The 27,863-nt window shown below is 58.0% G+C and overlaps 1 protein-coding gene across 1 annotated transcript; it reads right to left on the reverse strand.

Moving 5' to 3' along the window:
* Nucleotides 1-27,784, reverse strand: Tmprss6 (transmembrane serine protease 6). Its single transcript, XM_090328645.1, has 18 exons — nucleotides 27,610-27,784; nucleotides 23,850-24,046; nucleotides 20,595-20,728; nucleotides 20,192-20,259; nucleotides 19,526-19,710; nucleotides 19,261-19,302; nucleotides 16,326-16,530; nucleotides 12,418-12,554; nucleotides 11,356-11,468; nucleotides 11,031-11,140; nucleotides 6,128-6,273; nucleotides 5,667-5,765; nucleotides 4,969-5,082; nucleotides 4,036-4,152; nucleotides 3,606-3,774; nucleotides 2,490-2,761; nucleotides 1,052-1,188; nucleotides 1-710 (listed from the first exon to the last, which is right to left on the reverse strand). Exons 2-18 carry the CDS (start codon nucleotides 24,043-24,045, stop codon nucleotides 552-554), a joined length of 2,403 nt encoding a protein of 800 aa, XP_090184771.1. The 5' UTR covers nucleotide 24,046; nucleotides 27,610-27,784; the 3' UTR covers nucleotides 1-551.
* Nucleotides 27,785-27,863: the final 79 nt, after the last annotated feature.

The raw sequence follows: 27,863 nt of genomic DNA on the forward strand, positions 1-27,863 counted from the left end.
TCAGAGGCCAGGCAGACTCCGTCAGCCTTTTATTCACAGGCCAGACAGCTAGCCTCCAAGGAAGCAGGGAAGCCGGTGACAGGCTCAGGTGGGCAGGGCACTGCAGGTAGGGATGCCCCGCCCTTTGGCTTAGGTGGCAGCTGGTCCCTTGGCATTCCCCAAAGCTCTTTGGATCCTTTGTATTACCCCTCCCCTCAAGATACAGCAGGGACCTCCCAGGCTGGAGTCTGCTGTCTGGAGTCGGTGCTCCCAGGTGAATCTGCGTGCCCATGGGGACAGGATCTTTGACACTGAATGAAGCAGGGACCTGGAAACAGCACCCTCCATGAAGCCCTACCCCAAGTCAGTGATGGGGGAGAAAAGGAAGTTGCTGCAGGAGAAAGGGCCAGGCCCTTGGGATGTGTTAGCCACCAGCCGCTGGCCTCCTCTCTCCCTGTCCCATCTCACGGCAGTGGCCAGGGCGCTGCTCCAGCCCCTGCAGGGCTGCTTATCCCAGAATACTTGTTCCTTGGTCTGGTGGGTGCCCAGGGCTCCCTGGTCAGGCCTGCTCCTCAGGTCAGCGCCTGCTGGATCCAGCCGATCACTCCTGTGATGCGAGTGTAGACTCCAAAGTAGTTGGGCCGGCCACAGCCCAGGCCCCAGCTGACCAGCCCAGCCAGGAACCAGCGGCCACTGGGCTCCTTGCAAACCAGCGGACCACCGGAGTCACCCTGAGAGGAACAGATGGTTGTGTCAGGGTGCGAGGGCGCCCCTCCTCCAGGCTCTAGTTCTGACTGTTGGGAACTTAGTAGGGGAGAATAAAAGTCAGGTGACCCCTGGAAACTGACAAGCCAACACCCGCCCAGCCTGGCCCCCAGTAGCTCCTAGCCACACGTCCCCCATCCCCATGCTACCTCTGCCTCCTCTGTGGTGGCCCCCCTCCCTCCCTCCCTCCAGGTAGCCCCTGCCTTGTGTGACACCAGACCCAGTGCCTAAGTGGCAGGGGGCCGGTCTGGGTTTGAGCTGGTATTCCAGCCTCCCCCTGCCCTAGCCTGTACCCCCAGGAAGTCACCTGGCAGGCGTCCTTCTTGCCTTTGCGGTAGCCGGCACAGAGCATGCGTGGGGTCACCCGGTAGCGGTAGGCCTCATTGCACAGGTCCTGGGGGACCAGCTGTACATCCACCTTCTGCAGAACGTTGCTCGTGGGGCCTGCAGTTGGCGCGGGGTAGATGTGAGGGCCAGGGGTCCTGGAACCCCTGCCCTTTCTCCTGTGATGCTCCTTACCTATGAAGGGTCTCTTCATCTCCCTTGCTGTGCCCACCCTCCCCTAGACACAGAACTAGCCCCTCTCACTGTTCTACCCTCACCCTTGTGGCTGGTGGAGCCCCAACCAAAGCCTGTTAGTGCTTTCCTCTAGCTGCTCGCTCCCTACCTCCTCCTGTGTGCCAGCCTCCCAGCGGGGTACATCCCTGTCCAGACACAGCCACATGGGTTATTCACAAAGCACAGATGGAGTCCTTCCTGTCCTGTGGCTCCTCAGCTTTGCTGGCAAGCTCCAGTCTATGCTGGCACCAAATGGCACCCCCTGGCCACAGGTCTGACACTGGCCTGGGTGCCAGTTTTGAAGCTGGTTCTAAGGTGCACTTGGGGAGAATGCCAGCACCTTACAATGAGTGCCCTGAGGCTTTTCCTGTGCTTCATTCAGGACCCCTACACACACCTGCCCCTCCGCCATGCTCCCCTCTGGCTTCTCAGGTCGTGTCTGACCCAGTGTTCCCCCGTCCTCCAAGCCCAGGACATCCTCTGGGATGCCACTGTCTCCTGTCCCCCCTACCTTATGGTTCTCAGCACCGTGTCTCAAGAATGTTCTCAACTTTATCTCCTTTGTCCCCCTTGATCCCAGCACATAGTAGGTGCTCAGGAATGTGTTGAACAAATTAATGACCCACGCTTTGCGCTACAACTGCGGTTTTTAAAGTGTTGAGGAGGGCCGGGAGTTTGGCCTAGTGGTAGAGTGCTTGCCTAGCATGCATGAAGACCCGGGTTCAATTCCTCAGTACCACATACATAGAAAAAAGCCAGAAGTGGTGCTGAGGCTCAAGTGGTAGAGCTCTAGCCTTGAGAAAGTCCAAGGACAGTGCTCAGGCCCTGAGCTCGAGCCCAGGACTGGCAAAAAAAAAAAAAAAAAAGTGTTCAGGAGATTGCCTGTCTTTACAACTTGGGGTAACGGTGTGGCCAAGTGGTAGGCACTTGTCCAGGATGCGCAGAAGTCTAGCTCCCCAGCACTGCAACCACAAACCCAGAAACAGCTTCCCTCTTCCTTCCAGATCAGAAATCACACCCTGCACACCCCCAGTGACAGGTTCTTCAGTGTCCTTCCAGAAGGAAAGGCAGGGCCTGTGAGCCAATTTTATTCTCTAAAAGCCTCCTTCCACCGAGGGCTCACCCCAGCCTCCCCCGGCACCTGTGCCCCCCACCACAGGCCTTGGGGGGCCTCAGGTCTGGCTCACCGCCCTCTCGCAGAGCACCCCAGCCTGTGATCCAGCAGTGCAGGCCCGGCTCGAAGAAGTGGGAGCGCGCAGGCAGGCAGACGGGGCGCACGGTGGCAGAGCGCACCACGGGGTGGTCCAGCTGCAGCAGCGCCACGTCGTAGTCGTGGCTGTCCTCCTCGTGGTAGGGGTGCAGCAGCAGGCGGCGCACCTTGAAGGGCACCTCGCCCGGCCAGCGAGAGTTCTGCCGCACCTTGCCCAGGAATACAGTCCACAGCGCCGGTGATGCCATGCTGCGAGTGGGAGTGGGGAAGGAGCCCTGTGACAGCCGCCGGAAGCCTGTCCTCCCTGCCTGCCTCTTCCCCGCCTCCAGCAAGGCTGTGGCCACAGTGAAGGACGCTCTGCACCCTTCTCAGCCACAGCCTCCCCGCAAGAACCCCTCAGATGCAAGATGTAGCAGAACCAGCCCAGTGCCATGAACCCTTTTATGCGGGTTCACTTTACAGGCCAGCGCTGCTGGAACCCCAGACCCCTGTATGCCTCCATCAGCAAGCTGGGTCGGAGGGGCCCTTCACCTTGAGGACAGTGAGAGCCAGGAGCAAGGTTAAAGGCACACATCTGGAGAGAGCAAGCAGGTGCCTGCAGAGGGCGCCAGAGAGCCGCCTCTGCTGCGGGAGGGGCCTGGGAGATCTGGAGTCCAGATCTGGGGTGGGAGGAGAGGTCAAGGGGTTCAGCCCACCAAGCAGATGGGCAAGAGGGCTCAGCTAGTTGCCAGATGAGGTGTCACCTGGGGCATCTCAGACCCTCCCGTCTTTCCCTGTCACAACTCATCATGGTGGGGGCACTGTGGCAGCTTTGTTCCCCCCCCCCCCCGCCAGCATCTGGCACACACCAGGCAGGTAGTAGGGGCACAAGGAATATTGCTGAGGGAATGAGTCACACACCCACCGAAAGACAGACCCCACACAATGAGCACGGGGTGGTTGAGCAGTGTGCCAGCAGCACAGAGCTGGGCATGTGAGGCTAGACCTCACCCCACCTCACAGGCACCCGTCCAGGTTCTTCCCCACCCTTCCCTCTGCTGCATCTGTACATCCACATCTCCCAGCCCCCCCCCACCCAGGGCCACCCTCTCACCTGTCCTCCTGGAAGCAGTGGGCTGCCGTTACCACCCAGCGATCAGCAATGAGGGCCCCGCCACAGATGTGTCGACCTCGAACCTGAAGGCTGGCCTGCCACGGCCACTCACCCTCGGAGGACATTGCCCCGCCCACAATGCGGCTGGACGGCCCCTGGAGGCCACAGTCTGGAGAGGCAGAGTTGGGGGGACAGTGAGAAACAGAGGGACAAGGAAAGAACAAAAGGAAGGAAGGCAAGAGACCAATCCAGAGAGACGGCGAAAGATGGGAAGACACGTGGTGAAAGATTCCCTTCCAGCTGTCCTACGAGGACCCCTGCCATGCCCCATCCCTTTTCCCTGGCCCCACACACCCTCTCCCCATCCAACTTTGGGGGACTCTCTTCCTTGCCATTCCCCCGCCCCCGCTCCCCAGCAAGTAGTGCTTACCACAATGAAGCTCATCGGAGCCGTCCCTGCAGTCCGGCTGCCCGTCACATTGTGGGTTGGGCTTCTTCACGCAGCTCTGGTCCTCACACTGGAAGGTTAATGTCCCACAAGGCACTCCTGGCATGGAGGGGGAGGGCAGGCCGCCCAAGGTGGGTTTCTGAGCCCAAGGAACCCTTCCACAGTGAGGCCCAGGAAAGTGTCACCAGGAGAGACCTGGATACTAGAGGAGGGTCTCTTGATCACCCTAAAGCATCCCCAGGGCCTCCCTTAGACTCTTCCACAGGCAGGGCTTGTACGAGAGCAAGTCTCTGTGTCCTCTCACATATAGGAGCTACTAAACCCAGCAAAGTAGTATGGACAAGAACAGGGGCGGTTGGACAGGCCAGTAAATGGATAGCTGAATGAGTGGATTACACACGTGAATGGACAGATAGGGTGATGTTGGAGATCAGAAGGTGGATGAGTGGGATGGGTGGATGGATGGATGGATGGACAATGGATAAGAGGGGTAGGTGGGTAGGTTAGGGGATGGCTGACTGGAGGATAGATAGATGGACAGATGCATGGGTAGACGGGTGGGTGGATGGATGGATGGATGGACAAATAGATGGATAGTGGGCAGGAAGGTAGGTGACTGGCTAGATGGAAAGGTGAGTGGACAGACAGATGATGGATGAAGTCGGTAGATGGGCAGAGGATGAGTGGCTAGATGATGGATAGATGTATGGATGGATAGGTGAGTAGATGGTCAGGTGAATGAATGGATGAGGTGGGTGGGTGGATGGATGGATGATGGGCAGGAGGGTAGATAAGAGTGAGTGATTGGCTGGATGATGGATAGATGGCTGGACACATGGACAGATACTGGGCTTACTAGCATAAGCTTAGGAGAAGCATGCGGAGGACTGGAATGTGGGCCGGGCTCTTCCCTACCTTCCTGGCACTGCTCCTCATCACTGCTGTTGAGACAGTCAGGCTGCCGGTCGCAGACTCTGGACAGTGAGATGCAGGTGTTGTCCTCGTGGCACTGGAATGTGGCTCTGCAGACTGTGGGGACAGAGCGGGGCAGGTGGGAGGAGGCCAGGAGCTGGGCTAGGATTTGGCACTGCCTGTGGAATATGCACTGTACCACACAGCACCAATCTCACATCCTCCAAACTGGACGCCTGCGTCTCACAGCAACACCCCATTACACTGGTGGAAGCAGACATGACACAAGCTGTCCCAGGGCACCTGGCTGAGCCCCAGGTCAGGAGCCCCCTCCCGGCACCTTGGTGGATTTCCCCTTCTCTGCCCTCTCTCCCACACACTGAAAACTGAAGGGGTGAGCTGGGGCGGGGGCAGAGCTGGAATTTAGCGAGAGCTATTGTTGCTAGAGAGCCTTGGCTTGGGGACGCAGCAGAACCCTGAGCTCTACCCCAGGACTAGGCAGGAAGAGCTGACAGCTCCTGCCGAGGCAAGGAAGGAGACTTCTGGAAGACCCGCCCTGTCCTGGCCTTGCCCCACGGTGGTCATCTCAGCACATGACAGTCCCTCAGTCTGAGCTACTCATGAATAGGAGGTGTGGCTCAGCGCAGTGCAGGGAAGCAGGGAGAGAAGAGGCCGGCAGGGAGGGAGGCCGGCCTGCTCACCACAGTTTCTCTCGTCCAGGCCATTAGGACAGTCCTTGATCCCGTCACAGGCGGGGACACACAAGCCATTCACAGAGCAGAGGAACTCCCCAGGGCAGGCTGGGGACCCACAGGCAGCCATGGGAGCAAGGAAGACACGATTAGGACATGTACCGTCATGCAACACACGCAGAGGTGCACGCCCCTCTGTTCTCACACATGCATGACGAGTGCCTGCTTCTGGGCATCTGGGCACCCGACCCTTCCAGGTACACGCATCCAGACCCATGCACAGAACACGCATGTGGAGAGACGAGAGTGCGTTTGCCCTTGAACACACATGACAGCCTGTACGTGCTATGCATAAAGCCATATGCATCTGCACGCTCACATGGACCTGCTCACACCGTGATGCAGTCCCTCCTGTGCAGGAGAGGCCCCAGGGGATCGGGGATGGAGGCTGCGCTGCCTGCTGTACTCACGGTCTGACTGGTTGTACAAGCTGTAGTGCACCTGCACGCCGGGCCCCGTGAGCGAGATCTGGGATGTGAAGTTGATGGTGATGTCTGCCGAGGCCGCCACGGGAATCCTCTCGGCGTAGGGCTGAAGGGTGCGCAGGCCACACAGCCTAGGGGGGACCAGAGGGGACTCAGGCACCCAGAGGCTGCTTTCCCAGTGCAAGGCAAGGCACAGCCCGGGACAGTGGGGCAGCAGGAAGCCATGGGGAGCTCCTGACTTCTGCTCACTCTCAGAGCTAGCTTCTAGAAAGCAGCCTGGCTTTGCCATTCCCTTGTTCAAGAGCCTTCAGTGCCCCTGCCCCCCGCCCCAGCCTGGAGGATACAGTCACAGTCCCTGGGGAGCCCAGACTCTAGCAAGAAGTGTGTCTCTGAAGCTCACTCCTCTTCCTGGTCTGATTAGAAAGCCATCACCTTGGTCCACCTTGGATGTGCATAAGCCAGAGGAGTCCTGGCTGCCCTGATGGGAAGGCTGTGCCTGTGCTGTGTGGGGTGAGGGGCGCAATCTCTCCATTCCAGCACTGGCTGGGCCAGTGAGCTGGCTCCATAACCCTGGTAGGCTCCCGGACTCGCTGGGCTCAATGTGGGATGCGGCCTTTCTCTAGGACTCCATTACAGAGCCCGTGGGCAGGTCTCCAAGTACGGCACACCCGCCTCTGAAGTCCCAGAAGAAACACTGAAGAAGCTCTGTTCAAGCAGGAGGTGGAGGGGAGGGGGAGCTGCCACAAGGAAAGGGTGGGAGACTTCCCAAGGTGGAGAGGAGCAGGGCACCCCAAATCCCTCATGTCAGGGAGTAGTGAGTCACCCCCCAGTGGTGGGGCCCCCAGAGAGTGGCTGCTTGTCCATCTCAGGTGAGAATGCCTCCATCGCTCCCGGATGGCCTGGGGTAGGGGGCACCCCACGAGCAAACAGGAATGACTTTCCAAGTGCCGGAGGCTAAAATGCCTTGGAAGAGAAAGGAGAGCCAGACGCGGGGTGGGGGGGGGGCGGTTCCCCCTGTACAATGGTATAATGGGGCTGTCTGTCTTGCAAATCACTCCCCCCAAAGCAGGCTGCCTGGTCCCTCAGAATTCCATAACAGGCCAGGTGCCCCTGGCTCACGCCTGTCCCCCTAACAACTCAGGAGGCTGAGATCTGAGGATCATGGTTCAAAGCCAGCCCAGGCAAGAAAGTCCATGAGACTCCAGTTAAACACACACACACACACACACACACACACACACACACTCACACACACACACACACACACACACTCACACACAAAAACAAAAAGCATTCCACAAGAGGAGCACTTGACAGGTTAGCACACGGTTAACCCAGCCATCACTCCCTGGGTGAGCAGCTTGCCAGCACCTCTGCCATCAGACCTGGGCACCTGGGACAATTCCACCTGCAGGGGACTGAGTCCTCCGCCCAGCAGAGGAGCTCCTGAGGAGAAGCACCAAGAAAGGTGAGAATCCAGGCCCTTCAGGACCCCGAGGGGTCTGGGTGCCCCCTTTTTGCTGCAACATGAACCTCCTGCACTGCCCCTCACCCAAACCTCCACCCCTTGCCAATGAGGCCTGGCTGAGACTCCAGGTCCATCTGGCTATGCTCATGACCTTTAACCCACTAGCCATTCTCAAAGTGCAGTCCAGGGAACCCCAGGGGAACCAAAAATCATTTTCATAGCAATACTCAGATGCCATTAGCTTTTTCTGCCCCCATTTACTCTCAACAACTACCATGCAACTTCCGAAAATGCAGCAAGTACATACATAACCAATTGAAGGCAGAAGCAGGTAGAAGAATACATTTGGGGTCTATTATGCCAGTGACTCAAGAAAGTAACACAAGAAGTAAAGTGGTATTTACATCATGAAGCCTTTTTGGTTTGGAGAAACATTTTTTCATGATATATTACTTATATTAATGAGGTGTCATGTTCCAGGATGCCCAATGGATGCTGGAAACTGCAGTTAGTACTGAGCTTAGATAGATAGATAGATAGATAGATAGATAGATAGACAGACAGATAGATAGATTATGTACCCACAAAATATATATCACATATATATATACTTATGAAAAAGCTCAATCTGTTGATGGTAATATCTGAGAATAAAACAGAGCAATTATGAAGCTATAAAAGATCTTGAACACTTCTCAGTGTATTTCTGGAATTTCCTACTTACTCTTGTTAGATCACAGCTTACCATTGGTGGAAGAGGCTGTGGATGACAGGGACTGATACATATTTCAAAATTTCCTTGGGTTTAGTAACTAATGCCGTAACTGTGGGTGTATAATCTGTATGTGGAAAATCTGCTTGAGGAGATCGGTCATTTTAAAGGCTGCACAGGGTCAGGAGAGAGAAACTCTGGAGACTCACAGCCCTGAGCCAGGCTTCCGGCACCAGGCTCCCCGCAGCCGGGCTGCACTCACCAGGGATCAGGCACCATTAGGATGCGCCGCTGGGCAGGCCTGGCCCTGGCCCCTTTCCAGCTAAGATTCAGAGAGGGTGGGCTCACTGTTCTCCTCAAGGCTAGGAGATATGGGGGGGCTGCAGAACATTCCAGCCTGGAGGAAGCTGCATGGTAAAATCCCAGTGCACCCAAGGATCTTGTTCCCCAGACAGCTTTTGGGGACACACTTCTCCTTAGTGGGGGACACACACAAGCTCAAGGGAGATGGCCCCTATCTCGCCATGTGTCACTCAACCTGAAGACAGCCTTGTTTACAGGCTGCCAACAGACTTGATGTAATAACCAGGAGCCCCAGAATGCCTGGTAGGACCCACACACAGCCGGGTCACTGTCATCTTTCTGGGTTGGAGGTGTTCCTCCCCCCTCCTGCCTCTCCTGGACAATCAGCAGCGACCCCATGTGCCATGTACCTTGACTACTCCACAGGAATTAGGACACTATTGGGTGACTGGATGGACGGAGGGGTGGGAGAGGGAGGAGGGAGGGATCACAGGTGGAGTGACAGGAGGGTCAGGGAGACAAGCTCTGGCCAAGGGGCAGTGCCACCACCCGGGTGGCCAGAACACTGAACATGGTGCCGTAGAGTGGAGGAGGAAGCCCAGCTTTGCCACCTGACACAGTGGGTGCGACCTTGGGGATGTGACTCAGGCTTGGTAAGAGAGGGTAACGTCCCCGCCCCCAGCCCATGTTCCAGGCAGGACCTGAGCAGATAGTTTCTAGGAAAACCTGTGTTGACGTGGCCAGCTGTGGGCTCAGCCCCAGCTACAGACAGTGCCCTCTTCAGCACAGGTGCAGGAGCTTAGGGAAGCTGAAGGATCCAGCTTGGTAGGCGAGACCCCAGGAGACCCCTGTAGGCCTGGCGGGGGGAGGAGGGAGGGGAGAGCTGCAGCTCTGCCTGACCTCACGGCTGCCAGTGACGGAAATGATGGGGCAGATCACAAGAGGAAAATGTCACAGCAGAGGAAGACGGTGAGGGCCAGGTTCCTGGAACGGGGGAAGCCTGCGCCACGGGGAGAGAAGATTCTAGGAAAGCAGGCAGCAAGGAGGTAGATCTCAGCAGAACAAGCAGAACAAAGGGCACAGGCGCTGCTGGGCCACTCGGGAAGCCCAAGTCAGGGGTGGATGGCAGGGGCTCAGAGCAGCAGTGGAGGGGCACGCTCAGTCTTTCCTGTCACTATGCTGCCAGCTGCCGTCGCAGACCCCTCTGCCCCTTCCCATCCCCAATGCCTGCCCCACCCTGCTCCTGTCCCCACCTCTGCCAGCCACCCACACAGCAGACCTTCCAAAACAAGCGCTAGCTCATTCCCAGAACGTCCAGGCACCAGGCTCAAACCCCACAGCACCCCCAGTGAGGGCTGGCCTGGGGCTTCTGGACTGCAGGATGCATCTGCGCCTTCCCTTCCATGCCAGGTATTGGGTGAATTAATGCAAGAATGAATGAATGTTAGCAAATAGATTTGTTATAAAAAGCCAGATCATCTCTTTCCAGGGACAGAGGGACAGAGTTTGGGGAGTCCTGCAGCAGACAGCCACTTCCCTAGAGCATGGTCCTTCCTTGTCACCTTTGCCTGGTCTGGACCTTTCAACAGGCCAAGTGACACAGGAGCAGAGCACAGAATCCCGGGATGCTCCAGCCTTCCAGAGCTGCCATACTGAATCTCAGAGGCTCAAGAAACCAAGCAGTCTACAGAGACATTCTAAGGTTCACCTGTCAGGGCACCAGGACCCCATGTGGGAAGGGAGGCAGAGCAGCTGCCTTTAGCCATGACTCCCCACTTGCAAGGAGAACCTTCTTATCTGGGGGCCCGCGGGAAGGGGCGACCCCCTATTCTCTACCACTTCTCAGCAATGGTGGCTTCGGGCTCCTCCTCCTCCCCACATCTCTCCCTCTGCAACAGAGGCATCTGGGCCCCTCCTTCCCGTCCTCCTGTGGTCACCATTCCTTCTCCCTCGGGACACTCCACAGAGCACCCAGTGTATGCACACTGATATCCTCCAGAATTTCTTAGTTCCCTCCACTCCCAGCAGAGGAGAAATGTCTGAGCGCCTACCCCCTTTGCCCTGTAGGGAAGTGGGGTGTCCCACAGGGGCAGGCAGAGACCAAAGGTCTTCAAGTAAACAGGCTTTGGGAAGCCCTGGGTGCCCTGTATCCCTCCCGCCATCTCCACAGACTCCTGTGTCAGGGTGTCTGATGGGGGCTCAGCCTCCAGGTGAAGGAGCCGGTTCACCCTGCCTGAGATGCCACCCAGGCCATCCGATGTATCTGAAGCCTCTACTCGGCAGGAAGAGAGACGGGGCAAGAGGCTGTGCCCAGCCTCTCCTCAGCCACCCCTGCCCTGAGGCCTGGCCTCGGCTCCCCTGGGCAGGCACCCGTGGGGCAGGGGGTAAGGGGTCCCTGGTGGTACCTCCGGTTCTGGATCATCCACTGGCCTTGTGTACACGGCAGGTCGTACTTCTGCCTCCGCAGGGCATAGGCATCAAACCACAGGGCCAGGCCGTAATCCAGAGATGGCACCTGGGAGAGAGTCGAGGCCCCCAGAAGACTCCTGGTGTCTAGGCAGGCTAAGGTGCCCACCTCCCCACCCAACACAGAGAGAAGGCAGACCCCCTGGTCCACCAGCCAGAACAGACAGGCAGCGCTGTGGTCCACAGGAGACCACACTCTCCGCCGTCCTGGGAGGCCCCAGGGAGGCTGTGGGCGGAGGGTGGGTGTCAGGACGCTGGGCTCACCGTGAGGTGCCAGGAGCAGTGGGTGCTGGGTGGGTAGTAGCTGGGGAAGTGGGGGGTGCTGAGGACACCCTGCAGGTCCAGACGGCCCTCCAGGGTCAAGTTCACCCGGCAGGCTGGGTGGGGAAACAGCCATCAGATTAGGCCAGGCCCCTCAGCCCACCCCATCATGCTCCCGGCAGGCTAGGACCCGCCGCCGACCCACCACCCGCCATCTGTGATTTGGTGTGACTGTGTGGCGGCCGGCCTCGGTTTCCTCATCTCCAAAATGGGGACATAATGTCAGCCACTACCGGCGGTGGCCCCCACACTGGGCAGTCCACAGATGGGGTTGCCAGCTCCCCAGCCTCTGCTGCAGCGGCTGGGGAGGAAGTCTGTCTCCATTTCTAAGACAAGGAGAGAGAGGAAGGCTTGGCTGAGTCACCTGGGGCCCCCTCCGCTGCCCTGACCCCCCTCTCCAAAGGGCTAAGGCTGCCAGGCCCCTCACTGCCTCCCCTCCAGCCTGTGACAAAGAACCCAGAAGAGGCCAGCTGGGGACGTGGCCCAGGAGGGAGGGGCACTGAGCAGGACTAGATGGGGGAGGGGCACGGGCAAGCAAGGATGGAGGAGGGGAGGCCTCCCTTCCACAGGGCCAGAAAAGACTCAACCCTCCCAGAAGCTAGTAGCCGGGTAGGAAAGAGACCCAAAGGCAGGAGGGGGCCAGTGGGGGCTGGAGAAAGGCCAGGGGGAACGTGGGAAGGAAAGGTCTGCCCTTGACACCTTCTCCAAGGGCTGAGGATGGCCTGGGGCTGAACCTGCACATTCTCAGGCCTGCTGCAAGCAGTCCTGGCCAGCAGGGAGCAGGAGAGAGTAAGAGAGAGGCAGGGATGAGGGGAGAGGAGGAGAGGGAGGGAGGAGGTGGAAGGAGGAGGGAGAGAGGAGGCCAGTGGAGGCCAGTGATTGGGAAGAAGATGGGAGAAGCTTCTTCTAGATGCAGGCCGCAAGTCATGGTGCTTCTAGAACCTTCTCTCTCCTGGGAGTGTGCTTTTGTCAGCCCCCCTCAGCCCCTCTCCAGGCATCCCTCACCCTCAAAGGCCACGGGCTGCACGGAGAGCGTGAAGGGGTCGACGTAGCTGTGCAGGCCTTTCTTCCACACCACAGCCATGACAGCGCCGGATGCCAATACTTCCAGCACGGGTTCCTGACGGCTGCAGCCATAGACCCTGGTAGAACGAGGTCAAGCGCTGGTTAGACCTGCATGGGTAGCAGGCAAGGAGAGCCCCGTGGAGTCCTGGGAGGGGGATCGAAGAGGGTACAAGGAGCCTGTACACCTGGTTCATCCTCTCTGGGTCCTCTGAAGGAGGAAGAGAGGCGATACCAGGCTGGGAGCTTACAATCCACCAGTGGCCGTGACCCCCGTCCCACGGTGTCTCCTGGCAGGGAAACCAGGCTGCCATTTCTTTGGGCTGCCCTTGCCCCCACTTGACTCCTGACCTTGTGTGGGGCTAGGTCACAGAGAACAGGTGTGTGGCATCTACTCTGAACATGGTGCCTGTGAGACTCAGAACATGCCAGCATCACTCCAGTCCAGCGCCAGCCCTGCACGGCTGTCTCACAGCATGCTGAGGTCAACTGCTCGCTTTCCAGATGAGCAAACTTAGGCCCCTCCTATCACTGGCACAGAGGAACATTGCTGGGCCCCTCCCGCTGCTCCCCACGTACCAGGGGTGTCCTGACTTCCCCAAATCCTCACCTAAACAGGCCAAGACGCAGAAAGCTAGCCACTCTGCCTCCACAGCTACCTCCTGCAAAACGACTGAGTGCCAGATGGACGCCATGGCTCACGCCTGTAATCCTAGCTATTCAGGAGGCCGAGATCTGAGGATGGCGGTTCAAAGCCAGCCCAGGTGCTAAAGTCCATGAGACTCTTTTCTCGAATCAGCCACCAGAAAACTGGAAGTGCCAAGGTAACTCAGGGGTAGGGCAGTAGCCTTGAGCTGAAGAGTTCAGGGACAGTGCCCAGGCCCAGAGTTCAAGCTCTACAACCCCAAAAAAACCCCAAAACAAAAAGTCAAATTACTGTGTGTCAACCACAGGCCCTGGCCAGAGGCATCATGGGGCAACTAGGGGTACTTGGCCAGTGAGTACCACAGCCCCTCCATGGGCCTCAAATCTGCACCTGCTCCCAGCATCCTAGCAGAGGATCAAGGCCTCCTATGGTGCCTGCCTCATGGCCACCTTTTCCACCTTGCAGAGGTGGCCATGGACTCTGTCACAGGCTCCTCCCCATTCAGCCCTCAGCACTGACCTGCTCCTCTCCCTGCCATGCTCCCTCCAGCTCAGCCCATCTTCCCAACTTCCCCACCTCATCTTCTGGGGGTGGAGAGCCAGGCCTGAGACTGGCTGCAGGGGATCCGACCCGTGTGCTCGGGGAATGAATGATGCCCAGCAGAAACCCATGCTGAGTGTCGGACCTTCTGCAGTAATCCTGTCAAAAACCCAGGACGGGACCAGGAGTTTGGCCTAGTGGTAGAGTGCTTCCCTTGCCTGCACAGAGACCTAAGTTCAATTCCCTGGTACCACACACATAGAAAAAAAAGCCAAAAGTGGTGCTGTGGCTCCAGTGGCAGAGCTCGTCTTGAGAAAGTCCAAGGACAGTGCTCAGGCCCTGAGATCAAGGCCCAAACTAGCAACCCCCCCCCAAAAAAAACAGGACAGAGTACTTGCATGTGTACCCATTTTACTGCTTCCTGGATTCCTTTGCCTAATCTACAGATCTTACTGCTTCCTGGTACCTGCTATCTGCCTCTTGGAATGTGTCTTTTTTATTGTTTTTTTGTTTTGTTTTGTTTTTGGTCAGTCATGGGGCTTGAACTCTGGGCTCGGGCGCTGTTCTTGAGCTCTTCAGCTCAGCCTACCACCCTACCGCTTGAGCCCCCCTTCCCGTTTTCTAGTGGTTAACTGGAGATAAGAGTCTCAGGGTCTTCAGTTTCTGGGCTGGCTTTGAACCACAATTCTCAGATCTCAGCCTCCTGAGTAGCTAGGATTATAGGTGTGAGCCACAGTGCCTGGCATTTGCTTTTATTTTTGCCAGTCCTGGGGCTTGGACTCAGAACCTAGGTGCCGCCCCAGAGCTTCATTTGCTCAAGGCTGGTGCGCTACCACTTAGACTACAGTTCCACTTCCAGATTTTTCTGTGATAAATTGGAAATAAGAGTCTCACAGACTTTGCTGCTGGGCTGGCTTCAAAGCATGATGCTCAGGTCTCAGCCTCCTGAGCCACCAGAGCCTGGCATGAATGTGCCCTTTTGCTCTGTTCCCTTCCATTAGCCCTGGGACAATCTGACACTATAAAAGCAGAAAGCTTGGGAGACTTCTATGGTTTAACCATATTTGTTGGTTATACCCATTCCTCACCCTATGGAAATATTGGAATATTAATTTTTATTTAATAGTAAAACATTAAATATGAGCTATCACTACCTAGGCATTTTTTTCATCCATCCCCCACGTATCTGCTGGTTGTTGGAACTGGCTCTAGGAAGTGGGGGTCTCAGTGGGAGGGAAATCAAGGAGGCCCCTCAGCTTTAGTGGGGGGCCTCAGATCTTACTATGGGGGGCTCCTGCAGTAACTTCCAACAACTCTTGTACAGGAAGTATAGAAGCTCAAAAATGAGGCACAGGGTTAAGACTGGGTGGGGTCCCATCTGCCCTTTACAGTCCCGTTCCCCCAGCATAGCCCTGAGGTGCAAGCCTGAGGACTCCAGTCACCCCTCACCTACACACACGCACACACACACACACACACACACGCACGCACGCACACGCACACACGCACGTGCACAGCACGCACGCACACGCACGCGCACGCACACACACACGCGCGCACACCACGCACGCACGCACGCGCGCACACACACGCGCACGCACGCGCACACACACACACATACGCATGCGCGCACACGCACACACACACGCGCACGCACACCATGCACGCACACACGCACACACATGCACACACACGCACACGCACATGTACACACACACGCACACACGTGCACGCACACACACACGCACGCACGCGCGCACACACACACACACGGAGCAATGCTGGTGCCCCAGTGGACAGGCCTGAGTCTGGAAGTAATCTGGGGGGGCAGCACAGGAGAGCCCCAGGGGAAGCCTGGAGATCAGATGGTGTCCAGAGTCTCTAAGTTCTCATACAGTAGCCAGATCAGTATCACAGGTGACAAGGAGGGGGACACAGCGCAGCTCAGAGTCTCAAAAGCTTGGGGAGCATGGTGCCAACTCTCCCTCCATGTCCTGGAGCTGAATATAACCTCACACCCCCTGGCCCCCAGCAGCAGCAGGGCCTGGCACAAAGTATAACAGCCACCAATGCAGCATGACCCACCTCCTGAAAGACCCTGGGGTTCGAGGCCTCTGTCCTGCCCCACCCTCTCCTCCTACCCCTTCTGTCCTCACCCCATACTCCATGTCCTAAAGCCTGGCTCCTCTGCTTATGAGCTTTCATGGCTCCACTTACCAACTATTGAGCTCCATCCTACTCCTGGCACTCAAGGCCCTGTATTGCTGGGCCCCAACCAGACCATCCAGAATGATCATGGCAAGGGCTGGCACTTCTCAGGCACTCACTGCACATGAGGATTGTGGCACTGCCCCTAGAAGGTGTATTTACATCATCCCAGTTGAGACAACCAAGGCTTGGGGGGGGCAAGACCCCAGCCTTGGAGCACTGAGCTTTCTGGAATATTCCAACAGGCCATCCAGAGTCCCAGCCTCAGACACAGGGCTCACTTACAACTGCTTTGTCACAGGTGGGGAAACTGAGGCTTAGAGAAGGGAATGGGTTGTCCTAGCCTGCTGTCGCCCAGATCCCAGTCCCAAAGTCACCACCCCTTGCCTCAACACCCTGAAAGAGCGTGACCTCTGACCCCCCTCATCCCCCATCCATTGCCTCCCCTGGGACTCACGAGGTGATGAGCCGCTTCTCCAGGGGCCCTGCAGCATCGTACATGGCCAGGCGGTCCCGGCACTCGGCCAGGCTCCACTCGAGCCGAAGCTTGAGCATGAGGTCCTCGGGGCCCTGCAGGTGCCATAGGCAGCTGGAGGCCAGCTGGTCAGGCCCCTTCAGCCGGAGGGCCTGGCCCCGACCCACGTAGGTATAGCGGTAACAGCCTGGAGAGGGAGGGACAGACCCCAGAGGGAAGAGGCAGACCCCGTTAGGCAGATGGAGAGATGCCTCAAGGCCCTCCCCGGCCGGGGAGGGGGGAGGGGGGGGGAGAAAGGAGGCTCTGGATGTGCCTCGCCCACCTTTCTGTCTCCTTTTAGCTTTCCCTGTCCATTCCTTCATCCATGCACTCATCTGAGATCAATCATTCATTCAGTCAGCAAGCTCACTCAACTCTGCATGCCAGGTGAGCCCAGAGGGAGCGAGGACAGAGCACTGGTTGGGGACACAGAGGACAATGGCTGATAAGAGATGAGACAGGAGACAGGACTCAGGAGGCAAGGGGTCAGAGCCCAGCCTGAGGGTCACAGTGTGAGCAGAGGCCAAGTCAGGAACTTCAGGGAACCTGAGTGCCCAGCATGCACAGGGCCGGGCAGGGCCTGATCAGACCCAGCTCAGCCCTGCTTTGTCCTATGAACATGGTGTGTGTATGTGTGTGTGTGTGTGTGTGTGTGTGTGTGTGTGTGTGTGTGTGTGTGTGTGTGTGTGTGTGTGGAGGGGGGAGAACATGACTGGCTGGACAGGGCTGGAGCAGGGCCTGAGTCCTCAGGCTACTGGGCTAAAACAGCACAGATGTATGCCTTGCACTGACCTCAGGGCCTTGGAACGGCTTCTGCTCACAGCCGCTTCCTAAGGCACCAGGGCCCAACAGAGGAGAAACAATTACTTCCCCCATGAAGCACATAAAGTCTCATTTAAACCCCAGCATAGCCTTGGAAGTGGGGAAGCTGGGTGCTTGCAGGAAGTCTAGGTCCCAGGTCCCCGACCCCTAGCCATGCGGTCCTCCCAGAGAGCTAGAGTATTTGTGAGAGGAAGGACAGGGCCTCCGACAGCTGCTTTCTTCACCAGCCTTGCTCCAAGCCAATGCAGCGCTGAAGCGTGAGGTGGTGGCAATTAAGTAGAAGCTTGTCTTGATTGCTGCTGTTAATCAGAAACATTGTACAATCCCGGGCACTCACAAAGCTGAGATCTGAGAGTCTAGATGTGAAGCCAGCCCACAGAGACAAATTCACTCTTATCACAGTTAACCCTCAGAACTAGTAGTGTGACTCAACCTTGTGCTCAACCTTGAGCACAAAAGCAAAGCGGGAGCACAAAGCCCTGAGTTCAATCCCCAGGAGAGGCACATACACAAACACACATGAGCAAGAAACCCTATTGGGGTCCCCTCTGGTGCCCCGACTGCTGGTTTCTCTCTATTCACGGTCCCATTCCTGTTCTCCCTCTGAATCTAAAGATGCATCTGTACCCAAAGATGAGCTGAAGTACTCACTCTGCCTCTGAGGGAGAAGGGTGACATAGAATGACTGGACCCCCCCATCTCCCCCTCTCCCCCTTCTCCTTCCCCCTCCCGCCATCCCCCGCTGCTGCCTAGGCAGAATGCCTGGAGCTTGGGTCCTGGTCCAGCACCTGGTGACAAAGCCTCAGACTCCTACAGCAGAGTCCACAGCAAAGGAAGTGGAGGTCTTCTCAGAACTCAAAGGGGTGGCCCAGGATAGGGCTGGGCAGGAACTGTGGAGACCAGGCTTCCTTGTCTGCACCATGGTCAGTGCCCCTCACAAGCCCATCAACACCCCCTGAGGCTACAGACCCCTGAGCCTCGGGATGTTGCCTGCACTAGAAAAGGGCGGTGCCAAGTCTGCATCTTAAAACTTTTGGCTGTACTGTGTTTGAACTCAGGATCTTTGAGTTTGCTAGGTTGGTGGGTTACCACTGAGCCATGCCTCTCGTGTTTTTTGGCAGGCTATTTTAGAGAAGGCCTCACTGCTTGCTTGGGCACCTGCCAGAATCACCATGTGCCTTCTTAGGCTCACTGCAATGGCCCAACATGTCCAGCTTTTCTCCCACGAGAAAAGTGTCTTGGGGACTTCCCTGCCTGGGTTGGCCTGGACCTGTGATCCCCTCGATTGCAGCTTTTCAAATCGCTCGGGTGGGTAAGCATATGGTCACTGCACCCAGCCATTGGTTGAGAAGTGTTGGGGTGGGGGAGGGGGCTCATTACACTTATCTAACTGAGCTGTGCTTAGATCTTGTTCTTCTCATTGTCAGCCTCACAGAAGTAGCTAGGATTACATATCGGTAAAGAGCCACAAGTACCCTACCTGACTCCAGCCTCTATTTTGATATTTTTTGGAAGTTGTGCCTTGCCCTCAGCATGGCCTTCCGCCCACCATGGCAACGCACATGCATCCATCCAAGGGACGATCTGGAAAGGTCTAACTCGGATTTCCCTGCCTCTCAGCCTGACAGGAGGTTGACATGCTCCCTCTGACTGCAACCGCAGGTGGAAATTCTAAACTACAGAAAAGGAATCTGAGCATTCAAAGGCCTGTGTTCAGGATGGTAGGATACAGTTGCCCTGGTGGTACACTGCGCGACTCCAGGCCTCTGCAGACTAATACGTGGGCAGCTCCCTACCTTGGGCACCAGGGCATCCCAGCAGCTTACCCTCATAGGAAGCAGACACACGCTGTTCACACCAGCACACCCTGCTTTGCTCAGATACATTGTCCAGCTCACCTGGCTTATCCTGGCCCAGGACTCCCTGTTACCCACAATAAAAGTCACATGTTTCCCCCCATACACCCCAAGAGAAAAGGAGGCCAAGGAAAATATCAACACAAAAAGGAAAGTAGGAAAGGGAGAAAATAATAAATAAATAAATAAAAGTCTCGTACCCAGCGTGGAATTCAGCTCAACTATGTCTTTCACGCTGGCTTCTGTTAAAAAGGAAAGGGACAACTGAATAAGAATGAAACATAACTAAAAAAATAAATAAAAACAGTGGTGTGGTGGTAGGGAGGGGTCTGAGACTGAGTGTGAACGCTCCACCCTGCTCTCTGGCCTGGTTCCCAGGTCACTGCTGGGGTCTCCTGAGCGTCTCCCGTACATGGCCTCCCCTGCCTTGCAGGTCCACACATATCCACACCCCCCAGTACTGACCGAGAATCACCAGGCCCTCAGGGTCCAGCTCGTACTCAGCTCTGTAGGGAGCAGGAGCTGAGCTGTTGGCCGAGGACAGAAGCTCCGCCACCAGCAGTGCGTGTACCACTTCGGGGCTCAGGGTGGGTCGGCGGTGCTCCGGCATTTGGAGAATGAACCAGAAAAAGCAGGTGAAGGGCCCCTCCCTAGGACAGGCAGACATGAAGGAGAGAGGCTGGGGGAGGCTTCCATTTCTCCTGCTCTGCCCTGCACCAGGGGGAAAGGAATCCACCATGTGGAGTGTTTCTAAGACCCATCGTTACCCTCGACTCCCTCACCCTCACTACAGGAGAGGAAAATGCTGCATGCTACAGAGCCCGCGGGCAGGGGCTGAACCAGCCGGGAACAGGTTATCCAGTCCCTGGGGCCCGGGATGTCAATCAACCCTTCCACCCGGGCCTCAGCTACTGCATGCCAGGCCCATCCATGCCCACCAAGCCGCACTCCTGCCCGCTTGGCCTGTGCACTACATAGGGAAACTGAGCTTAGAGAAAGGGGGGCACAGGCAGGAAGCAAGCTCCCACTCGGTCCCTCAGTTTCTGCATTGGCGTGGCTGCCCGGAGGCGCCCTCTTGCCATGTCCTGTGGACTGGAGTTTAGCAGGGCTCTGCTGGTCAGGACAACTCACCCAAAGGAGTAGACCGAGCTGGAGTTGTAGAGAGCGCCCAGGCGGGTGCTGGAGATGAGGTCCTTTAACTACAAGGGGAAGAGCGCCCCACTGGTGACTTTGCCCCCACCAGTCCCCCCACAGTCCCACAAACTTCACACACGGTCGCCTCCCCCTCTCCACACCAGGCTCTCCCCCTCTTCCTTGTACTACTGCAGCGCCTGCCCTCACCCTTTCTCCTCCTAGGGATGCAGACACAGCCAGCTGTTCTTAACACCTCAATGGCATCCACAGCATCACAACGGCTGCCAGGGCCAGCCAGACCTGTCCTGTCCACAGTCCAGTTCCCCAGTGCAGGAATGGAGCTGTGGCCCTGTGAGCACCCCCAAGCCCCCTTCTGCCCTCCCCCCCCCCCATTACCTACCATCCTCTGGGCTTTGGCCGTCTCACTGCGGAAGGCACTGGACTCCCTGCGGGCCAGGTCCTGGGAGAAGTGGCGGTTGAGGACCCGGATGCTACCAGAGTACACCTGGCTGACAGTCACCTCTGCCTGGTACCCTGCCCAGGAAGGAACCACCCACAGAGTCACCACCGAGGGCATGGACAGAGAGGACAGGCTCCTGCCTCCTGAACAACTCCTCCACCCAGCCTCCTGGCCATACCACCTTTGTCATCATCCCCATACAACCAGGGACGGTCCAGAGCCTGGGTGACATCGAGCCCAGGGCTGCCACAAGGGCCCAGAAGGTCAAGGTTGTGGGGTAGCCTCTCTGTGCAGCCCCCACTCACCAGTTGTTGGGCTGCGTAGAGTGCATTCACAGACCATGAGCTGGGTGAACTGGGAAGAGGAAATGGGAGGGTGGTATACCTCCAGCCTGTGCAGAGGTCCTGAGGCAGGGGGCGCATGATAACAATCAGTGCTTGTTTGGCTGGAGTAAGGGGGGGCAGGGAGTTACATGAGGCCACACTGCTCCCAGTGGTGCTGGGTGAATGTACAAAGGAAGCTAGGAAAGGTTTAAATCAAAGATGATGTTAGCAAGGTTCCAACTTGCAAAGACCATTCTGCTGATAGAAAGAGTAGATGAGGCCGGGTGTTCGCGGCTCATGTCTGCAATCCAGCTGCTTAGGAAACTGGGAGGCTGAGATAGGAGAATCTGATGAGAATCCTTACCTCCAGTTACCCAGCAAAAAGCTGAACTGGAGGTGTGGTTGAAGTGGTGGAGGGTGAGAATGCAGGGTCCCGAGTTCAAGCACTGACACTCAAGTTCAAGTTCAGTACTGCCACACACTGAGTGGATCTATAGTCCTGGTTTATACCCCGGTTCCCTTACTGGACAAAAGTTTATTTCGAACCTGCTGTGAGTACAGACGGATCTAAGGCACTTCGAAGTATGTCAGTGTGATGAAGCAATAAGACTGGGAGAGATTGTGAGCCAGGGATAATATGGTGGAGGAGATAAGAGCCGCGAAATCGGAGAAGTCGGGGATGGACATGGAGGCAAAGAGAAGAGGGATGGGTCAGCCATGCAGATGTAGGTCAGTGGAAAGTATCCCAGGCCGAGGGGCTGGCAAGTGCAAAGGCCCGGAGGCCCAAATTTGCTTGACTGTGCTTCAGAGCAGCGCAGAGCAAGCCAAGCAGACGGGCTTGGGAGGGTGGAGGGCCCACATGCTCTGGGGTCTTTGGTTTTGACTCGGAGTAGGAAGGCCCCTGGAGGTGGGTGGAAGGCGGGAGTAAGGTAGTTGGTTTTATGAAAGAATCCCTCAGCTGTTCTATGGAGAAAGACCCCCTGAGGAAGGAGGAGACCAAAGGGCTGGAGAGAGAGGAGGAGGAGGTGGGGAGAGGAGGGGAGAGCGGCCTGGAAAGGCTGAGGAGCGAGGCGGCCCAGAGCCCCTCCGGGAAGTTGGCTGCATTGGGGCGCAGGGGCCCTGCAGGTGGCCTTCTTGGAGGCGGGCGCAGAACCTGCGGGCCAAAGCTGACAGGATCCCCAGGGCGGAACGCGGGGGGGCGGAGCAAGGCAGGGGGCGGGGCGCTCGGGGAAGGGGCGGGGGCAGAGCAGGGAAGGGGGCAGGGCCAGAGCAGGGTAGGGGGCGCGGCGCGCTGGGAAGGGGGCAGGTCCAGAGCAGGGAAGGGGGCAGGGCCAGAGCAGGGAAGGGGCAGGGCCAGAGCAGGGAAGGGGGCAGAGCCAGAGCAGGGAGGGGCGGGCCAGAGCAGAGAAGGGGGCAGGGCCAGAGCAGGGAAGGGGGCGGGACCAGAGCAGGGAAGGGGGCGGGACCAGAGCAGGGAAGGGGCGGGGCGCGCTGGGAAGGGGCAGGGCCAGAGCAGGGAAGGGGCGGGACGCGCTGGGAAGGGGGCGGGGAGCGGCGGGAAGTGGGCGGGGCCAGAGCAGGGAAGGAGGCAGGGCTAGAGCAGGGAAAGGGCGGGGCGCGCTGGGAGGGGCGGGGCCAGAGCAGGGAAGGGGGCGGGGCGCGCTGGGAAGGGGCGGGGCGCTCTGGGAGGGGGCTGGGCGCTCTGGGAAGGGGCGGGGCCAGAGCAGGGAAGGGGCGGGGCGCGCTGGGAAGGGGGCGGGGCCATAGCAGGGATGGGAGCGGAGACCGAGCCCGCGCACCGGGAGGCGGATCCCACGCGGCTCGGGTGGCCCGGCCAGGTAGGGGAAGCCGGAGGGATCGGGAGAGAGCGCGGTGTCCCGCCCTGAGAGCTGGGCTGAGTGTAACCGGCTGCAGCTGGGGGCTTTGAGGAGGCCGGCCTCGCCAGCCGCTGGCCGCTGTGGTCGGGGGGCGGGGGGGACCCCGGCACCCCGACAGCCTTCCAGGCCGCGTGGGCGCCCCTGAGCCGCGCGCAGGCTCCGCCCGCCCCTCCCGATCCCCTGGGCAGCAGCGGACCCCGGCGCCTGGTGCCTGCCCACGTTACGATCTGAGGGGTCAGGGGCCCAAGCGGGAGGACCGAGGACAGGGACGAGTGAGTGAATGAGCAGATGGAGGCGTGGCAGCAGTGCGTGGATCTGCAGCCACGGTGGTCAGGGAGCCTTTTCAGGGCGATTTCTACGTCCTCAGCCCATCCGTTCCCATCGCCTGGAGCTGGGATGGGTGAGAGACTCCATCACTAGCTGCTCCAGAGCGTAGTATGATGGAGAGGAAGGGAAGAGTCACACGGAGACTGTTCCTGAGACTCCCTGCGACAGAGCAAGGGACCCTGGGAAAAGAGACCCCCAAGCCCTGCTGCTCCAGTAACCCCATCGGTCCCCCATTCAGAGGGAGCCTGGAGGTCTGGAGGGCAGAGCGCTGTGGTCCCCTCCCCAGAGGAGCCTCCAGGCGGGGCTCAAATGAGCAGGAGCACTAATTGGTATCAAGCACCAGCGGTGCCCCTGGGCCTCTTGCATGGAGTCTCAGGGGCCACCTGGAGGAGGTGGCAGGGGCCAGCCATGTTTACCCTCCTTGCTTGTTGGGTCCTCAGAAGGGGATGTAAGAGAGCACTCCACTCCAGCAGATGGAAGCAGGAAGCAGACCTGGAGCTCCTCTGACACCCCAGCATGCCCACCCCAAGGCACAGAGGGCGACCTAGCAGGGGAGGTGCCTAGCCCAAGATCAGGGAGTAGCGAGGCATTTTGGGGCCTCGAGGCTGCTCTGCTGTGCACCCGACAGTCACCCCTCTCTGGGTGTCCAAGTACACCCCTATAGTTACCTAGGAAATACCAGAGTACCACCCCTGCCGATGCCAGCGCTGCCAGGGCCAGCCACAGCGGTGCCAGGCGGAGGTAGTCCCGGGATTTCCTCTTGGCATCCTCCGAGCCCCTGAACATCCCCTCCGGCTCTGCTTCGTCTCCGTCACCTCCGTCACCCTGTCCACCTGCTGCCTGCGGGGCCTCGGCCACGGGCATCCTGGCAGGAAACAGAGCAGAGCTAGACACCAGCTGTCATTTTGGGGGTGGGGGGTGGCTGAGACCCAGCCCCACCCTCGCATCTCTCCCACCTTTCCCTCCCAGTGGTGCTCCTGACCCCACAGCCACATGGGTACAGGATTGCATAAGCCGGTCTCAGTTTCCCCTCCATGCACAGGGTGACCAATGCGCTGCCTGTAGACCCTTCCCTGGAACCCTGAGCCTGCACTGTGCCAGGCCAGCCAATGTCTACCTAATGGCCTCATTAATCCTTTGTGGGTTTTTTGTTTTGTTTTGTTTTTGCCAGTCCTGGATCTTGAACTCAAGGCCTGGGCCCTGTCCTTGGGCTTTCTCAAGGCTAGCCCTCTACTACTGGAGCCACAGCACTACTTTAGCTTTTTCTGTGTATGTCATACCAAGGAATTAAAACCCAGGGCTTTGTGCATGGTAGGCAAGCGCTCTACCACTAGGCCACGCTCCTGGCCCCCTCGTTAATCCTTGAGTCACCTAGAGAAGGTAGGCCACTGTCCCCGATGTGACCCTGGTCCTCAGCCTGGGCCCCTCACACACCTCCTCCCCATGTAAACATCCAAGTAACTCTGGGTGCGCTGCCTCCACTAACGTGAGGAAACAGCTCAGTGTCTCTTTGGCCTTATCTCTGATAAAGATTTGGCTGAAGCAGGTGCTAGGGACTCAGGTCTGAAATCTTAGTGGTTCAGGAGGCTGAGGTCTGAGGATCCTGGTTTGAAGACAGCCTGGGCAAGAAAGTCTGTGAGACTCTATTTCCAGTGCAGCAGCAAAAAGCCAGAAGTGGAGCTGTGGCTCAAGTGGTAGAGCACTAAACTTTAAAGGAAAAGCTAAGGGACAGTGCCCAGGCCATGAGCTCAAGTCTTAGTATTGGCACACACACACACACACACACACACACACACACACACGCACACACACACACACACTGACGAGGCCACCTGGCAGATGCAGTAGTGCATACCTATAATGCCAGCACTTGTAAGACAGAAGTGGAAGATGGAAAGCTTAGGGCCACACTGGGTTATGTAGAAAGACCCTGACTCAACACAAACGAAAAACCTCACAGGGCCAACATCTTCGGCTCAGAGCCTGCCACAGCATGCAGGACGGGCGGAAGGGTGGGTGGCGGGTTCAGCAGGGCTGTGATTCCGGGTGAGGGGCCTCTCCTGTAGCTTGCTGTCATCAGGACCAGGACGCAGGCCTTTGGCATCTCAAGGCTAGGTAGAAGCTGTGCTGACCATGGGGTGCCAGCTTCCTCTGCCCAGCAACCATCCTTAGCTTAGAGCCAGGCTCTGTGCTCAGCCTCTTGGTGTCTCATCTGGCAGGACGGAAGGGCAGTGGAATCTGCCTCTGCTGCCTTTTGCTTCGGAGTGCTGAAGGAACCCATTTCCTACTTCCCCAGCCCCTCAGCACCGCATGGCGCCCACCATCACCCAGGCACAGCCTCTGTCCTCAACCCCAGTGGGTCGTCCAATCCCCATGCCAGCGAAGTCCCACCAAGCTGTTCCCCACCTCACTTGGTACCCAGCTTGAAGGGCCTGCACAGCTCATGCACTCCCACCCACCTGAAACGCAGCCCAGAACGGGCCCCACACATCTTCCTGTCCCCTTCCCTTTACCAGGTCACCTCTGCTCCCTGCCCCACTGCCCCCATCCACCTCAGGCCCTTTGCACTGGCCATCTCCTCTGTCTGGTTTGTTTTTCCTTCCATTTGTCTCAGGACCTGCGCCTTTACTTTCCTTCACACCTTTGCTCAAGGGTCCCATCTCCTAAATGGCCTTCCCTCACCACACTCCTCTTTCTAAACTCACACAGCAAACGTCTGGGTCCTGGTCTTCGCCTGGCTATTGCTGCTTAGAAGCAGGGCCTCATTCCATCCCCAGGGCAGAGCCAGGCCCAGAGCTGACACAGCGCCCTGGGATAGGTGAATGCAGAGACCCCAGTGCTGTCCTGCATAGCTTGCAGGCTCTGGGGGTGGCTCTGGCCAACCCTTTCCTCCAGCCTCCCTGCTCCCTACCCTTGCCCACCCCACCCCCCACAGTGACATTGGCCTTGCCTTTCTTCTAAAGCCCAGCAGTGAGCCCAGCACTAGCTATGAGGAGGTTGAGATCTGAGGACTGGGGTTCACAGCCAACCTGGGCAGGAAAATCCCAAAGACTCTTAACTCCAATTAATCACCAACAAAACAGAAATGAATCTATGTCTTAAGTGGTAGAGCGCCAGTCGAGCAAAAAAGCTAAAGGGCAATGCCACACATACACACACACACACACACACACACACACACACACACACACAGCTAGCAATGAAGAGGGTGGCACACTCTACAGGTCCAGAGCTGGTAGCCGATCTTGACATTCAGAGTCCCCTAAGCTCCCCTCCACAGCAGACACTGAACTTGAAGACCACCCTCCACACCCCTGCTTTGCCTCAGTGGCCCTCTGACCTCGCCTGCCTGGCTGAACCATGCCTCCTCCAGGTAGCCTTCCTAGAGTGCCTGGGGCTGGAAGGGGCTGCCCCATCAGTACAGCTCACCCAGTGGCATCCTCTCTGTCCCCAGACCCTGAGACCCTGAAAGGAGGGACTGTGCCCCGACTGCCATGGCAGCTGTCTCCTCTGACCCCACCCCTTACCCTCTGGGGCCTTCTGACAATGGAGGGTCCCTAGGTCAATCTCAGGGGGCTGGGGCTGTGCTGAGCCAGCGCAGCACTGGGTACAGGCTACCCAGAGCCAGATTCAACCATGTTGTGCGAAGTCCCGCTGTGTGCCAACCTTGGTCCTGGCAGTGGCAAAAAAATAAATAAACAAACAAAAAAAGCAACTTCCTGTTCACCTCCAGCAGCCAGAGCCAATTGCTTTGCTGCTTCTTTTCAGTAGTGGGGAAACTGAGGTAGAGTCCCAGTGGGCCATCCTGGTACAGGAGCTTGCCAAGCCACTGTCTGCAGGGAGCCTGCTCTGAGCTGCCATCCCTGGGTCTTGGGCATGGGGGGAAGGGGAGGAGGGTCCTGGATACACACAGAATTCATAGGTCCAGAGAGACATCGGAATGCACCTAAGCAGTGGACACGTATACTTAAGACATGCACACACACACACACACACACACACACACACACACACACACACACACCACAGGAGTATGCACACATGCCAGCTGAACCTGTGAGTGAGACCCCAGTACCCAGGGCATACTGGTGCAGTGTGGTCTCCAGGCCTGTCTCATAGCCCAGAAAGCCCAGAGGAGGTTGGCTATACAGCCGGAAGCTTGTCCAGCCCTCAGGGCAGGACCGAGGTGCTCAACCCAATAATCAGTCTCTCTGTGTCCCTGCCTTCCCGAGACTCGACCCTCCAGCCCCCGGAAGCAGCCCCTCACTGCCTCAAGACAACTCAATAACTGAGCTTTGTGTGCACGGCCCGCTCTGCTCACGGGTCACCTGCAGGCCCTGCCTCAGAGCGGCCCCGCTCCCCAAGGCCAGCGCTGGCTCTTTGGGGGTTCCTAGGTCCTCACCCCCTCTCCTGAGAGCCCCTGCTTACCTGCGGGAGTGGTGGGTGGGTGCGGGGCCTGCACTCAGGCTTCAGGAGCCTCTGTTTATCCAGGCCAAGGTCTCTCCACCCCCCACCTGGCCAGCCCGGGCGGGATCAATGGCTCAGGGCCATGCTGGGGTGTCCAGCTCTTGTCCTGTGTGGCCTGTGGCCCCAAGCTCCATGGGCCTCCTGCTGGGCCTGGGACGGCACTGGGTCTGGGTGCAGGTAAACAGGCAGGTGGCAGGCAGTGGCTGCCCCGCCCC

Source organism: Megascapheus bottae, chromosome 2 (assembly GCF_031878675.1).
Source record: "Megascapheus bottae isolate mThoBot1 chromosome 2, mThoBot2.hap1, whole genome shotgun sequence".
Classification (NCBI taxonomy): domain Eukaryota; kingdom Metazoa; phylum Chordata; class Mammalia; order Rodentia; family Geomyidae; genus Megascapheus; species Megascapheus bottae.

Coding starts and splice junctions, on each gene's coding strand:
- Tmprss6 (XM_090328645.1), bottom strand. CDS start 24,045: ATGCCCGTGGCCGAGGCCCCGCAGGCAGCAGGTGGACAGGGTGACGGA. Junction 20,729..23,849: donor GGTACTCTGGTATTTCCTAG/GTAACTATAGGG, acceptor CTTCCTGGGCAG/GGTACCAGGCAGAGGTGACT. Junction 5,766..6,127: donor CTTGTACAACCAGTCAGACC/GTGAGTACAGCA, acceptor GTGGGTCCCCAG/CCTGCCCTGGGGAGTTCCTC.